The sequence below is a fragment of the Salvelinus alpinus genome, chromosome 2 (assembly GCF_045679555.1).
Source record: "Salvelinus alpinus chromosome 2, SLU_Salpinus.1, whole genome shotgun sequence".
In the NCBI taxonomy this organism is placed as follows: domain Eukaryota; kingdom Metazoa; phylum Chordata; class Actinopteri; order Salmoniformes; family Salmonidae; genus Salvelinus; species Salvelinus alpinus.
In genome coordinates, this window is record NC_092087.1 from 92,632,312 (window position 1) to 92,648,028 (window position 15,717).

The following is a 15,717-nucleotide window of genomic DNA, read 5'->3' on the forward strand; positions in this document are numbered from 1 at the left end:
TGTGTTCTCCCTCTACCCTCCCTCCCTGGTCTGTGTTCTCCCTCTACCCTCCCTCTACCCTCCCTCCCTGGTCTGTGTTCTCCCTCTACTCTCCCTCCCTGGTCTGTGTTCTTCCTCTACCCTCCCTCCCTGGTCTGTGTTCTCCCTCTACCCTCCCTCTACCCTCCCTCCCTGGTCTGTGTTCTTCCTCTACCCTCCCTCCCTGGTCTGTGTTCTCACTCTACCCTCCCTCTATCCTCCCTCCCTTGTCTGTGTTCTCCCTCTACCTTCCCTCCCTGGTCTGTGTTCTCCCTCTACCCTCCCTCCCTGGTCTGTGTTCTCCCTCTACCCTCCCTCCCTGGTCTGTGTGCTCCCTCTGTCCTCCCTCCCTGGTCTGTGCACTCTCTCCACCCTTCCTCCCTGGTCTGTGTTCTCCCTCTGTCCTCCCTCCCTGTTCTGTGTTCTCCCTCTACCCTCCCTCCCTGGTCTGTGTTCTTCCTCTGTCCTCCCTCCCTGGTCTGTGTTCTCCCTCTGTCCTCCCTCCCTGGTCTGTGTTCTCCCTCTACCCTCCCTCCCTGGTCTGTGTTCTCCCTCTGTTTTCCCTCCCTGGTCTGTGTTCTCCCTCTGTTCTCCCTCCCTGGTCTGTGTTCTCCCTCTGTCCTCCCTCCCTGGTCTGTGTTCTCCCTCTGTCCTCCCTCCCTGGTCTGTGTTCTCCCTCTGTCCTCCCTCCCTGGTCTTTGTGCTCTCTCTATCCTCCCTCCCTATTCTGTGTTCTCTCTCTATCTTCCCTCTGTCCTCCCTCCCTGGTCTGTGTTCTCCCTCTGTTCTCCCTCCCTGGTCTGTTTTCTCTCTGTATCCTCCCTCTGTCCTTCCTCCCTGGTCTGTGTTCTCCCTCTACCCTCCCTCTGTCCTCCCTCCCTGGTCTGTGTTCTCCCTCTGTTCTCCCTCCCTGGTCTGTTTTCTCTCTGTATCCTCCCTCTACCCTCCCTCCCTGGTCTGTGTTCTCCCTCTAGTGTCAGACTTTGTGTAAAACACCATGATTAACACAGTGAGGAATGTTGTAAAATACTGTACTGTACTTCATTACTGTATTTCTAATGTACCTCATTACTATATTTCTACTGTACGTCAATATTGTATTTCTACAGTACTTCAATATTGTATTTCTACTGTACTTCATTACTGTATTTCTACTGTACTTCATTATTGTATTTCTACTGTACTTCATTACTGTATTTCTACTGTAATTCATAATCCAGGGGAAGGGATGAGGGCTCAGAACTGTAGGACAATTATTACTAAAACAATTAAATTAGAGGAACATTTTATATTAGATTAACTTCTATGTTTATTACTTTAACAATTACAATAGAGGGATTTAAATATTGTTTACTTACAAAGAGGTATTTTGTATTGTATACCTACTAAAAGGGATTTAGAGGGATTTTGTATTGAATACCTTCTGAAAGGAATTTAGAGGGATTTTGTATTGTATACCAACTGAAAGGGATTAAGAGGGATTTTGTATTGTATACCTGCTGAAAGGGATTTAGAGGGATTGTGTATTGTATACCTGCTGAAAGGGATTTAGAGGGATTTTGTATTGTATACCTGCTGAAAGGGATTTAGAGGGATTTTGTATTGTATACCTGCTGAAAGGGATTTAGAGGGATTTTGTATTGTATACCTGCTGAAAGGGATTTAGAGGGATTTTGTATTGTATACCTGCTGAAAGGGATTTAGAGGGATTTTGTATTGTATACCTGCTGAAAGGGATTTAGAGGGATTTCTATATTGTTTACTTACATTTATGTATGTCTATTACTATTCGCTCATGGCAATTTGAAAATTTGTCTGAGCTGTTTGTAAATTGACAGATAATCAATTAATAATATTTGTTGTTTCATGGTTGTGCTTTATGATGTTTCATGATTTGTTAACATTTAATGAACATTTGATGGACAACCTTTGAGGACATTTAGTCAGTGGTAGTGTGTGCTTAGTGTTGCATGTATGATTTCCCCAGAATTCAACAATAAATAATCAAACGAAATCCACAAAATCCTCTCCTCATGTTCTGTTCAAACACCACTATGATTACAACAAGATTCTGGTTTGTTTTTGCCAAAACATTTATAGAAAACAGGCAGTGATCTATTACACTCAGTTAACTATCATTGGAAACTGACAGATCTACACTCAGTGGTGACCCGCCATTCAGGGCAGGTGGGACAGAACATTTTTAGCACAAAAATAAAATTAATATATATTTTTTTGGGGGGGGCCTTGACAGTTTTGCGTGCTATTTTGGCATTAATACGTGTCACATACCAGTTTGCAAAAAATGTACAAAAAATGATATGTATAATTGAGTTAATAAAGCCACATACAAACATGGTCTCTTTTTTGCTTTCTTGAATGAGGCAGCTCCAGAATGCAGGTGTTTCAGTGCTTTCTGTGGTGGGGCGAGACAGCAGAAAATAGGAGAATTGTGCCGTGATTGGCTCAGTGTTCTGTCACTCATGGGGACACTACATCATCGCCAAGTTTAAGTCCAAAATTTCAGCCCTTTAGGTCCTGCCATAGAGTTATATTACAAGTGACCTTCCAAGAAGACTCAAGGTCATTGGCCACAGATAAAATGATGTCAAATAACGTTGTACAGTAGCTGTGATTGGACTGATCATGTGAACATCTTACTTTCAAAGTCTTAGCTAGCAGTCATCATAATGAATCAAGTCAACAATCTACTGGCAAATCCTTTTAAATCCTTGCCAAATGAAGAAAAATAATGAAGAGAAATTATAGATAAAACGTATCGGTGCTCATCGGCCATTGGACAATAACATTACACAACAAGTGGGAAATCGCAAATTCAACAATGATTGGTTTGGAAGGAATCGTGACATTGACTAACCACAAGCATTGCAACTTGAAAGTCGGGGATAAATTAGATCAGACTGGTAAAGCACGATTTGAACGGTCATGCAACTCGGAGTTGTAAATCTTTCTCTTTCTTTGATGACAAAATTTGCCCACGAAGGACCTCCGCGCCACCTTCCTGTTCAAGTGACAACATCACAACAAGGTGAGTCCAAAAATGTCTTATATGCTGCTGCATAAATTATCTAATTAATTATTGGATAAGTATACTGTAGCTAAGAAAGTAACACTAAGTGTATGTTGAGTAGTAAACTGTTAGTAGCCCATTTGCCTCACCCTAATAATTTGGTCTATTTCCACCTTTTAAAACTTCTTTGAGCGCATGAACCGCTAGCGGGACACCTACGACAACATCCGGTGAAATTGAAGAGCACGAAGTTCAAAATACAAAAATAAAAATATTAAACATTCATGAAAATACAAGTGTCATACATAATCCAACCACGTTGTCAGATGTCAAAAAGGCTTTACGGCGAAAGCATACCATGCGATTATCTGAGGACAGCGCCCCACAACAAAATACGTTTTAAACCAGCACAGGCATCACAAATAGCGATTAAGTAAATCATTTACCTTTGAAGATCTTCCTCTGTTGGCAATTCCAAGGGTCCCAGCTACACAATGAATGGCCGTTTTGTTCGATAAAGTCCTTCTTTATATCCCAAAAATGTCAGTTTAGTTGGCGCGCTTGATTCAGTAATCCACTCCTTCAACATGCATACAAACAAATCCAAAAAGTTGCTGGTAAAGTTCATCCAAACAAGTCAAACGATGTTTCTAATTAATCCTACGGTATTCTAATATCTAAATAAACGATAATATTTAAATGTATTTGGCTAAGGTGTATGTAAACTTCCGACTTCAACTGTACATTAAACCACAGGTTTTGTTCTTGAGACTTTGGAATGGGGTGGGGTTTAGGGGTAGGTGGAGTGTATCTGAGGGAATAGTGTCATCCCATATCTCTGACCCACCTGTCTCTGATCCTCATGTCTCTAATCCTCATGTCTCTGAACCTCATGTCTCTGATCCTAATTTCTCATGTCTCTGATCCTCATTTCTCATGTCTCTGATCCTCATTTCTCATGTCTCTGATCCTCATTTCTTAGGTCTCTGATCCTCATGTCTCTGATCCTCATGTCTCAGATCCTCATGTCTCATGTCTCTGATCCTCATTTCTCATGTCTCTGATCCTCATTTCTCATGTCTCTGATCCTCATTTCTTAGGTCTCTGATCCTCATGTCTCTGATCCTCATGTCTCAGATCCTCATGTCTCAGATCCTCATGTCTCATGTCTCTGATCCTCATTTCTCATGTCTCTGATCCTCATTTCTCATGTCTCTGATCCTCATTTCTTAGGTCTCTGATCCTCATGTCTCTGATCCTCATGTCTCAGATCCTCATGTCTCATGTCTCTGATCCTCATGTCTCATGTCTCTGATCCTCATGTTTCTGATCCTCATGCATTTGATCCTCATGTCTCTGACCCTCATGCCTCTGACCCTCATGCCTCTGACCCTCATGCCTCTGACCCTCATGCCTCTGACCCTCATGCCTCTGATCCTCATGTCTCTGACCCTCATGTCTCTGACCCTCATGCCTCTGACCCTCATGCCTCTGACCCTCATGCCTCTGATCCTCATGTCTCTGATCCTCATGTCTCTGACCCTCATGTCTCTGACCCTCATGCCTCTGATCCTCATGTCTCTGACCCTCATGCCTCTGACCCTCATGCCTCTGATCCTCATGTCTCTGACCCTCATGTCTCTGACCCTCATGTCTCTGATCCTCATTTCTCATGTTTCTGATCATTATGTCTCTGATCCTCATGTCTCATGTCTCTGATCCTCATTTCTCATGTCTCTGATCCTCATGCCTCTGACCCTCATGTCTCTGACCCTCATGCCTCTGACCCTCATGCCTCTGATCCTCATGTCTCTGACCCTCATGCCTCTGACCCTCATGCCTCTGACCCTCATGCCTCTGACCCTCATGCCTCTGACCCTCATGCCTCTGACCCTCATGCCTCTGACCCTCATGTCTCTGACCCTCATGCCTCTGATCCTGACCACGTAGAGGGAACCTAACCCTGATCTGGGACATAGCCCTTTCTTTGTCTGCGTGTGTGTGTGTGAGTCTGTCAGTATGTGTAAGTGTGTTTGTATGCATTTGAGTGTATGTTACTCAACATTCCAATCAGCCTGTGGTTCACAGCGGCATGGAAGAGAATAGAACTGAGATAAGGACAGGTATGCACACCTGCATAATTGCATGTACACACCCACATGTTTCTCTGAAACATCTCTGTTCTAGTAAAAGATCAGTTGAGAGTACCACATCCTGTTGTTTGAGACTGTGACTACGCTGAAAGCCATAACCAGCATACACACACACACACCTGTTTCTCGGAAACGTCACTGTTCAGGTAAAACAGCAGTAGAGGGTGTAGTCACTAGTTTGAAGCACCATTAAAAGATGACTGAATAGTTGGGATCTGAGATCATTGTTTTGTCTTCACCTCCAACTAACCAGAGTTTCATTGAGAACTGGAGCTGATGAACACCTTCATAATTGCACGTACACACACACCTGTTTCTCGGAAACGTCTCTGTTCAGGTAAAACAGCAGTAGAGGGTGTAGTCACTAGTTTCAAGCAACATTAAAAGACTGAAGAGTTGAATCTGAGATCATTATTTGTCTTCACCTCCAACTAACCAGAGTTACATTGAGAAGTGGAGCTGATGAACTACAGAACAGCTTTTCTAAGAACATCCAGGAAGAAGAGAAGATGATGTCAGATGAGAACGGTAAGAACGTTTATTCACAAATTTATTCACAAATCTTTCTAAATTAAAATATGAACACATTTCCAGCAGCAACACCATAAAGATGTAACAGCAATGTTTCTTTATTTAACTAGGCAAGTTAAGAACAAATTCTTATTTCAATGACGGCCTAGGAACAGTGGATTAACTGCCTTGTTCAGGGGCAGAACGACAGTTGTCAGCTCGAGGATTCGTTCTAGCAACCTTTCGGTTACTAATCCAACGCTCTAACCACTTGGCTACCAATGGCACTGAAATAATAAGCGGTTCAAGGGAATTTGCAACAACACATAACTTTCACTGTTGAACGGCAAAAAAAAGAAAAGAAGATTAGACAACGTGTTTTTACTGAGTTGAAATGACTAGACCACATCATGGCATAATTATAAACTGTGTGGTTCGAGCCCTGAATGCTGATTGGCTGAAAACTGTGTTCCACGGGTATGACAACATTTATTTTTACTGTTCTAACTGTGTTGATAACCACTTTATAATGGCAATAAGACACCTCAGGAATGTGTAGTATATGGCCAATATACCACGGCTAAGGGCTGGTCTTAGGCACGACGCAACGCAGTTGTTAGTTTGAGTTTGCGGCAACTGTCTGCTGCTAGGACATTGTAGTTAGAGATTATTTTCATCACAGACAAGCGAGTGCCCCAAGTTACCACGGTAATGGCCCATCCCACGGTAATGGCCGGCACCACTGCGTCAATTTAAGTAACATAAAATAATCCCCATCAAAATCCGTAAATTTTCTAGGGATACACTACATCACCAAAAGTATGTGGACACCCTTTTAAATTAGTGGATTTGTCTGTCCCAGGTTGCAACACTCACTACCGAGTTCCAGACTGCCTCTGAAATAGCTCTAGCTCTGCTACCTTCCACTGCAGATGCAGAAGGCCGATATCGGGGGATGTGGTGAATTGAGACACAGCCCACATGCAAAAAAAATCATATCTCTAGCTTAAACTGACGGATTTTGATAGGGATATTTTTATTGTGTTACTTAGATTGACGCACGGGTGAATCAATAGACTCTTAAGGATTAATAGCCTAATGATTCTGTGAGCTCCAAGCCTCACACAACCACAGTATGTTGGATAAAGCAATTTCACAAAATAAATACTGTCATTTGTGTCTTAATAATTTCATAAAACAGTGCGCTTAAAGCATCAGCTCAGTGCAAATAGTTGATTTTATTAAAACACATAGGTTGTGTCTTTATATGGAAAAAATACAATCAAGAATTCAATTCCCACGAGTGTAGAGCGTTAAGGTCAGCGGCATCATGAACTCTACCAAGTATCAGGTCATATTAGCCAGAAACCTGAAATTAGTGTAAGGGGTGAACAATAGTTATTAGGTAATGTGATTCACAAAAAAACATTTGGAAAAGTTCCATTAAATATGTAAAACTATACAGGATTTCAATCTGAGCCTGAATATATTACAGACATTTTCCATGCGCACAATTTTTTTTATTTCTCTCAGTTTGTGCACAAATTTGTTAACATTCTTGTTAGTGAGCATTTCACCTTTGCCAAGACAATCCATCCACCTGACAGGTGTGGCATATCAAGAAGCTGATTAAACAGCATGATCATTACAAAGGAGCACCTTGTGCTGGGGACAATAAAAGGCCACTCTATAATGTGCAGTTTTGTCACACAACACAACGTCACAGATGTCTCAAGAGGAGGGAGTGTGCAATTGGCATGCTGAATGCAGGAATGTCCACCAGAGCTGTTGCCAGAGAATTAAATGTTAATTTCTCTACAATAAGCCCTCTCTGTTGTTCTAGAGAATTTGACAGTACGTCCAATCGGCCTCTCAACCACAGACCACGTGAATGGCATTGTGTGGGAAAGTGGTTTGCTGATGTCCATTGTTGTGACATTCATCCGCCACCATCACCTCATATGACCTCATAACTGACAATTGTTGTTGTCTTTACCTTCCTTCCCTTTGTGCTTCCTTCCCTTTGTGCTTCCTTCCTGCCCTTTTATTTTTATTCACCAAATGACCCTGCAACAATTCAATAAAACCCAACCTTTAAAAACTTCTTGATGCACCCATCCCGTTAGCGGGATCATTTTCGTCAACCACCGCTGAATTGCAGAGTGCCAAATTCAAATTAAATCACAAAAAATATTCAATTTTCATGAAATCACAAGTGCAATATAGTAAAACACAGCTTAGCTTGTTGTTAATCCACCTGGCGTGTCAGATTTCAATAAAGCTTTTCGGCGAAAGCTATCCAAGCATTTATGTAAGCACATCTCTCTCAGGATACAAAATATTACAAACAGCTAGCAGCCAACTAGATTGGTCACAAAAGTCAGAAAAGCAATAAATTAAATCGCTTACCTTTGATGATCTTCGGATGTTTGCACTCACGAGACTCCCAGTTACACAATAAATGTTCTTTTTGATCCATAAAAATTATTTTTATATCCAAAATCGGTCACGACATTGCAGACGAAAATTTCAAATAGTATCCGTAATGATCGAGGAAACATGTCAAACGTTTTTTATAATCAATCCTCAGGTTGTTTTTACAATATATAATCGATAATATATCAACCGGGAATGTTGCTTCTTCAGAGAGAGAGAGAGAGAAAATGGATGCTCCATTCTGTTGCGCATTCAAAACGCTGCTGGAACCCAGCCATACAATGACGCGATGTGATCTTTCTCGCTCATTTTTCAAAATAAAAGCCTAAAACTATGTCTAAAGACTGTTCACACCATGGGGAAGTCGTAGGAAAAGGAATCTGGTTGATATCCCTTTAAATGGAGCGAAGGCAGGCTATGGAACATGGAGCTTTCAAAATAGAAGCCACTTCCTGGTTTGATTTTCCTCAGGTTTTCGCCTGCAATATCAGTTATGTTATACTCACAGACAATATTTTGACAGTTTTGGAAACTTTAGAGTGTTTTCTATCCTAATCTGACAATTATTTGCATATTCTAGATTCTGGGCCTGAGAAATAGGCAGTTAAATTTGGGTACGTTTTTCATCCAACAGTCAAAATATTGCCCCCTACACTCAAGAGCTTTTAAGGTGGCAGCTTGGAGTCCAGCAGCTGCCTCTCTCTGATCTCTCTTGCGCCCAGAGAACACCATATAATCTTATTTTAAAGGGAAGGGCAGAGCTGTGCTCAATCACCATGTTAACCTGCAAGCAGTGAGACAAACATAATGGATCACCTATCACATTCATCACAGAGTGGTGTAACAGTATAGCTTCCATCCCTCTCCTCGCCCCACCTGGGCTCGAACCAGGGACCCTCTGCACACATCGACAACATTCACCCTCGAAGCACCGTTACCCATCACTCCACAAAAGCCGCAGCCTTTGCAGAGCAAGGGGAACAACTACTTCAAGGTCTCAGAGCAGGTGACGTCACCAATTGAAGCGCTATTAGCGCGCACCCCTCTAACTTGGGGAGCGGCCCGTCAGGTAGTCCAGGACCCAGTTGCACAGGGCGGGGTTCAGACCCAGGCCAGAGTTTAATGATAAGCTTGGAGGGTACTATGGTGTTGAAGGATGAGCTATAGTCAATGACCAGCATTCTTACATACAGTGGCAATAAAAAGTATGTGAACCCTTTTGTCTGTTGTTGTGACTTAGATGAAGATCAGATCAAATTTTATGACCAATTAATGCAGAAATCAAGGTAATTCCAAAGGGTTCACATACATTTTCTTGCCACTATGTAAGAATGCTGTTCATTGACTATAGCTCATCCTTCAACACCATAGTACCCTCCAGCACCCGATGTCAAAATCAACCACATGAGCCACTGCCTGTTCACCCCGCTATCATCCAGAAGGTGAGGTCAGTACAGGTGCATCAAAGCAGGGACCGAGAGACTGAAAAACTGCTTCTATCTCAAAGCCATCAGACTGTTAAATGGCCATCCCTAGCCGGCTACCACTTGGTAACTCAACCATGCATCTTAGAGGCTGCTGCACTATATAAATAGACATGGAAACACTGGCCACTTTAATAATAGAACACTAGTCACTTTAATCATGTTTACGTACTGCTTTACTCATTTCATATGTATATACTGGATTTTAGTCGATGCCGCTCCAACATTGCTCGTCCTTGCTACACTTACTCCCTTTCCCCCTCTCCTGTACTCAACGTCGCCGGTCTACTAACCACTGATCCTGGCAACCATCATTACACACACCTGCTCCCCATCATTAAACACACCTGCTCCCCATCATTAAACACACCTGCTCCTCATCATTACACACCTACTCCCCATCATTAAACACACCTGCTCCCCATCATTACACACCTTCTCCCCATCATTAAACACACCTGCTCCCCATCATTAAACACACCTGCTCCCCATCATTAAACACACCTGCTCCTCATCATTACACACCTACTCCCCATCATTACACACCTGCTCCCCATCATTACACACCTTCTCCCCATCATTAAACACACCTGCTCCCCATCATTACACACCTGCTCCCCATCATTAAACACATCTGCTCCCAATCATTAAACACACCTACTCCCCATCATTACACACCTGCTCCCCATCATTAAACACACCTGCTCCCCATCATTAAACAAAGCCACTCCCCATCATTAAACCCACCTGCTCCCCATCAATACACACCTGTTCCCCATCATTAAACACACCTGCTCCCCATCATTAAATACACCTGCTCCCCATCATTACACACCTGCACCCAATCATTACACATCTGCTCCCCATCATTAAACACATCTGCTCCCCATCTCTACACACATCTACTCCCCATCATTACACACACCTGCTCCCCATCATTAAACACACCTGATCCACATCACTAAACACACCTGCTCCCCATCATTAAACACACCTGCTCCCCATCATTAAACACACCTGCTCCCCATCATTAAACATCTGCTTCCCATCATTAAACACACCTGCTTCCCATCATTAAACACACATGCTCCCCATCATTAAACACCTGCTCCCCATCATTAAACACACCTGCTCCCCATCATTAAACACACCTGCTCCCCATCATTAAACACACCTGCTCCCCATCATTAAACACACCTGCTCCCCATCATTAAACACACCTGCTTCCCATCATTAAACACACCTGCTCCCCATCATTAAACCAACCTGCTCCACATCACTAAACACACCTGCTCCCCATCATTAAACACACCTCCTCCCCCATCATTAAACACACCTGCTCCCCATCATTAAATACACCTGCTTCCCATCATTAAACACACCTGCTCCCATCATTAAACACACCTGCTCCCCATCATTAAACCCACCTGCTCCACATCACTAAACACACCTGCTCCCCCATCATTAAACCCACCTACTCCCCATCATTAAACACACATGCTTCCCATCATTAAACACACCTGCTCCCCATTATTAAACCCACCTGCTCCCCATCATTAAACACACCTGCTTCCTATCATTACACACCTGCTTCCCATCATTAAACACACCTGCTTCCTATCATTACACACCTGCTTCCCATCATTACACACCTGCTCCCCATCATTAAACACACCTGCTTCCTATCATTACACACCTGCTCCCCATCATTAAACACACCTGCTTCCTATCATTACACACCTGCTTCCCATCATTACACACCTGCTCCCCATCATTAAACAAACCTGGATTTCATCATCACCTTGATTACCTTCCCTTTATTTATCCCTCAGTAGCCTCAGTCATCAGGCAATATTGGTTTGTTTTCATGTTCAGTACGCGACTCCTGTTTTGTTTATCTGCCTTGTATGATTTGTGGCGTACAGCAGGTCAGCCACATGGGGGAGACTCGTCGAGGCCTGGTAACAGATGGAGTATACATCACGAGATGATGGCTCCATCTGCTGGACGTGCCAGGTCTCCATGGGCTCTCCGCCCAGGACTAATTGAGGCTGATTGGGAGCTGGTGAGTAATCAAGGGCGGATTTCTCACCAGCTGTGCGAGGCCCATAAATCTGCCAGAAGGGCAGCACACAGGGAGAGGACTAGGGGAAGTGAGGTGACTTCCATGTGGTTGGATACGGTTACCCGAGGGAGTTGAGTTTGTGTGCAGGAAGACCCGGAGCCCAGGAGAAGGTATCCTGGAGAGGGTCTCATGGGGGAGACCTGTTCTTTTCTTTTTGATTTATTTTTTAATAAACACCCTTGAAACCGAGCTAATCGTACTCTGTCCGTGTCTGATCTATGTAAACGTCTTGACCAAACCACCTGGTCTGCTACAGATTATTAAACTCTCTTTCTGCACCTGCTTCCTGACTCACTGCGAATACGTCACAGTCCTAATATTCATACATTTCTTACTTCCATTATTTTGTTAGATACAACTGAATAGTTAGATACTACTGCACTGTTGGAGCTAGGAACAAAAGCATTTCACTACACCCGCAATAACATCTGATAAATATGTGCATGTGACCAATAACATTTGATTTGATTTGAGATTATTAGTAAATGATAATGATTCTAATTTTATGAATTTAGTAACTGATAATGATGAAACTGCTTTACATTTTGTTTTTCCACAGGTTTAGTGCAGCCAGCTGATCTGAGGATAGTTTTGGTGGGGAAGACTGGATCAGGGAATAGTTCAACAGGAAACACCATCCTGGGGGAAACGGTGTTTAATTCTAAGTCAAGTCCAAATCCAGTGACTAAACAGTGTGAGAAACAAAGTGTAGTGGTGGATGGGAAGAGGATTGATGTCATTGACACTCCTGGGAACGATGACATATCATTGACAGAAACACATTTGATTGACAAAATATGTGAACCGTTCCAGAGACCAGATAAAGTAGAAATAGAGAGATGCATCAAGATGTCAGTCCCAGGACCCCATGTGTTCTTGCTGGTGATCAGACTGGATAAATACACAGAGGAGCAAAGAAAAGCAGTGAAGTACATCCAGGAACACTTTGGAAAAGGGGCCTCAGACTACACTATGGTATTATTCACTGGTGCAGATCAGCTGGATAACACAACAGTAGAGGAGTTTCTGAAGGAGAGTGAGAGTCTTCACACACTGGTCAACAGCTGTGGAGGCAGATATCATGTCTTTAACAACAGAGAGAAGAGAGACCGTACCCAGGTCAGAGAGCTGCTGAGGAAGATAGACAATATGGTGAAGTTCAACGGACACTACACCAATGAGATGTATGTGAAGGCTCAGGAAGAGATCAGGAACAGACAGTTGTTGGAGTTGGGTAAACAAGCAGCAAAAGCAGCTATAGTAGTTGGCTGCGCAACTACAGTAGTAGGACTATGTCTTATCGCAGCCCCAATAAAAGCTGTAGTTGTAGGGAAAGTGATAGCAGGAGGAGCAGCAACAGCTATAGCAGGAGGGATAACACAACTTGTAATCAAGAAGAAAAGCAATAATTAACTGCAGGGTTAGTGTCTGTAAATAAGGCCTGAAGGACCAAAATGATTATTGTCTGATTTATTATTTCTTTGATATGGTTTAACCTTGACCCTCATGTGGTTATGTCACTGCATTCTGCATTTAACCAAATTACTAAATCATTCATTAAAGTTATTAAGTTAATTGTAAGAGTTTTACTTTGCATAAAGGAAGAGACAGTACATTTGTACAACATGGCTTCCATACCTGATGTGTTGAAGCTGTAATCATGGTTGTAATCTAGTTTAATGTGCTGCTCACTAATCACATTTATTTATAGTCTTTTGTTATGTACTTTTAACATGCTGTTAGGTAGTGATGGGCACTGATATGGAACATCTATATCGACGGCAGTTGTATTGTTTCTAACTTACCCAACCAGTTGTATTACAATATGAAGCTTGTTGATGGCCATCAGCAGACAGTTTAGTAAGCTAAGTTGACATGCCCAGGTTAAAGGGGAAGTGTGTTGACCTGTATTTAATGATAAAACATGCCCAGGTTAAAGGGGAAGTGTGTTGACCTGTATTTAATGATAAAACATGCCCAGGTTAAAGGGGAAATGTGTTGACCTGTATTTAATGATAAAACATGCCCAGGTTAAAGGGGAAGTGTGTTGACCTGTATTTAATGATAAAACATGCCCATGTTAAAGGGGAAGTGTGTTGACCTGTATTTAATGATAAAACATGCCCATGTTAAAGGGGAAGTGTGTTGACCTGTATTTAATGATAAAACATGCCCAGGTTAAAGGGGAAGTGTGTTGACCTGTATTTAATGATAAAACATGCCCAGGTTAAAGGGGAAATGTGTTGACCTGTATTTAATTATAAAACATGCCCAGGTTAAAGGGGAAGTGTGTTGACCTGTATTTAATGATAAAACATGCCCAGGTTAAAGGGGAAATGTGCAGTTGCTACATCCATTTTAAGACTTATAAATTAATTAAATGTACCCATTTGTTCTTGAAGAATTTAACTTACAAATGTCTCAGGAGCTTAGTTCAACTGTCATACCCCATCAAAGAACCCAAATATAAGCTTGTTTTACTCCAATGTTTGTGAACAAAGTAAATGTAAACACACACTAGCCCTTAAAACATCAACACTATAATGTTGACATCATGGATGGTCAGTCCTTGTATCCAGAGCTCTGTCTATGAATGGGATAGTGGTTACATTTCTCCAGCTCCATCCCTCAGGTTTTTACCGAAACAGAGGCGGGGAGTCAACTTTATTGTTTTAACTGCTGATTGCCGCTTTAAGTTGCATTGATTATTATATTTTTGATTGTTTCATGCTTCTGCTTCATATGATGTTTCATGATTTGCCAACTTTTTGGATGTTTAAAGGAGATTTAATCATTGTTAGAGTATAATTTACCCAGATTTCAACAATATATAATAAAGTGAAATCAAGAAAATTATAATTTCATATTTTGTTCAAAAAACACTATGCATACAACAGGCCAGGTGGTTTACTTAATTTTTCTAAGTATCTACTTTCTCTCACTCTCTCTCTCACTCTCTCTCTCTCTCTCCCTCTCTCTCATTGGGGTTGTCGTGGTAATGTATTTCCTATGTACACGTTTCCTACGCACTTCTCAGTAGTTGGTATTCAGACATTCCTTAATAACGTGCATAACGAGTTTCAGGTGTGGTTCACTTGGACTCACTGAATAGATTTAATTAAACTGCTGAAAACCCTCCCACTTGCTGGCCAACAGATTTTGTCAAGGAGTTTCATTTAATAGGGTTTTCAATAAATTTATCTTAAGCCATCCCTTTAAATACAGTGTACCTTTAATAAAAAAAATTGTCAACAGACTCAATAGAATACATAAAGAGAACGTGTTCAGAATACAGGGATCAATGAAAGAAATATATGCATATTGTCTCAGTTTCAGCACCAATTGGCTGAAAAAAATACTCTAATCCTGTAGATTATTTAGGCACATTTTTGGATAAGAAAGTATATACACTACCGGTCTAAAGTTTTAGAACGCCTACTCATTCAAGGGTTTTTCTTTCTTTTTACTATTTTCTACATTGTAGAATAATAGCCAAAACATAAAAACTATGAAATAACACATATGGAATTATGTAGCAACCAAAAAAAGTGTTTAACAAATCAAAATATATTTTACAGATTAGATTCTTCAAATAGCCAACCTTTGCCTAGATGACAGCTTTACACACTCTTGGCATTCTCTCAACCAGCTTCACCTGGAATGCTTTTCCAACAGTCTTGAAGCAGTGCCCACATATGCTGAGCACTTGTTGTCTGCTTTTCCTTCACACTGCAGTCCAAATCATCCCAAACCATCTCAATTTGGTTGAGGTCGGTGATTGTGGAGTCCAGGTCATCTGATGCAGCACTCCATCATTCTCCTTCTTGGTCAAATAGCCCTGGAGGTGTGTTGGGTCATTGTCCTGTTGAAAAACAAATGATAGTCCCACTAAGCATAAACCAGATGGGATGGCGTATCGCTGTAGAATGCTGTTGAAGCCATGCTGGTTAAGTGTGCCTT

At 41.9% G+C, this 15,717-nt stretch overlaps 1 protein-coding gene across 1 annotated transcript in view; it reads left to right on the plus strand.

Annotated features, from left to right (window-relative positions):
• LOC139541681 (GTPase IMAP family member 8-like) overlaps positions 1-13,641 on the plus strand; it is a 47,319-nt gene extending 33,678 nt beyond the window's left edge. The window contains exons 6-8 of the mRNA XM_071346612.1: positions 4,150-4,209; positions 5,642-5,730; positions 12,317-13,641. Of these exons, the coding sequence (XP_071202713.1) occupies positions 4,150-4,209; positions 5,642-5,730; positions 12,317-13,170 (1,003 nt within the window). The 3' untranslated portion in view covers positions 13,171-13,641. The remainder of the gene's footprint in view (positions 1-4,149; positions 4,210-5,641; positions 5,731-12,316) is intronic.
• The last annotated feature ends 2,076 nt before the right edge of the window (positions 13,642-15,717 follow it).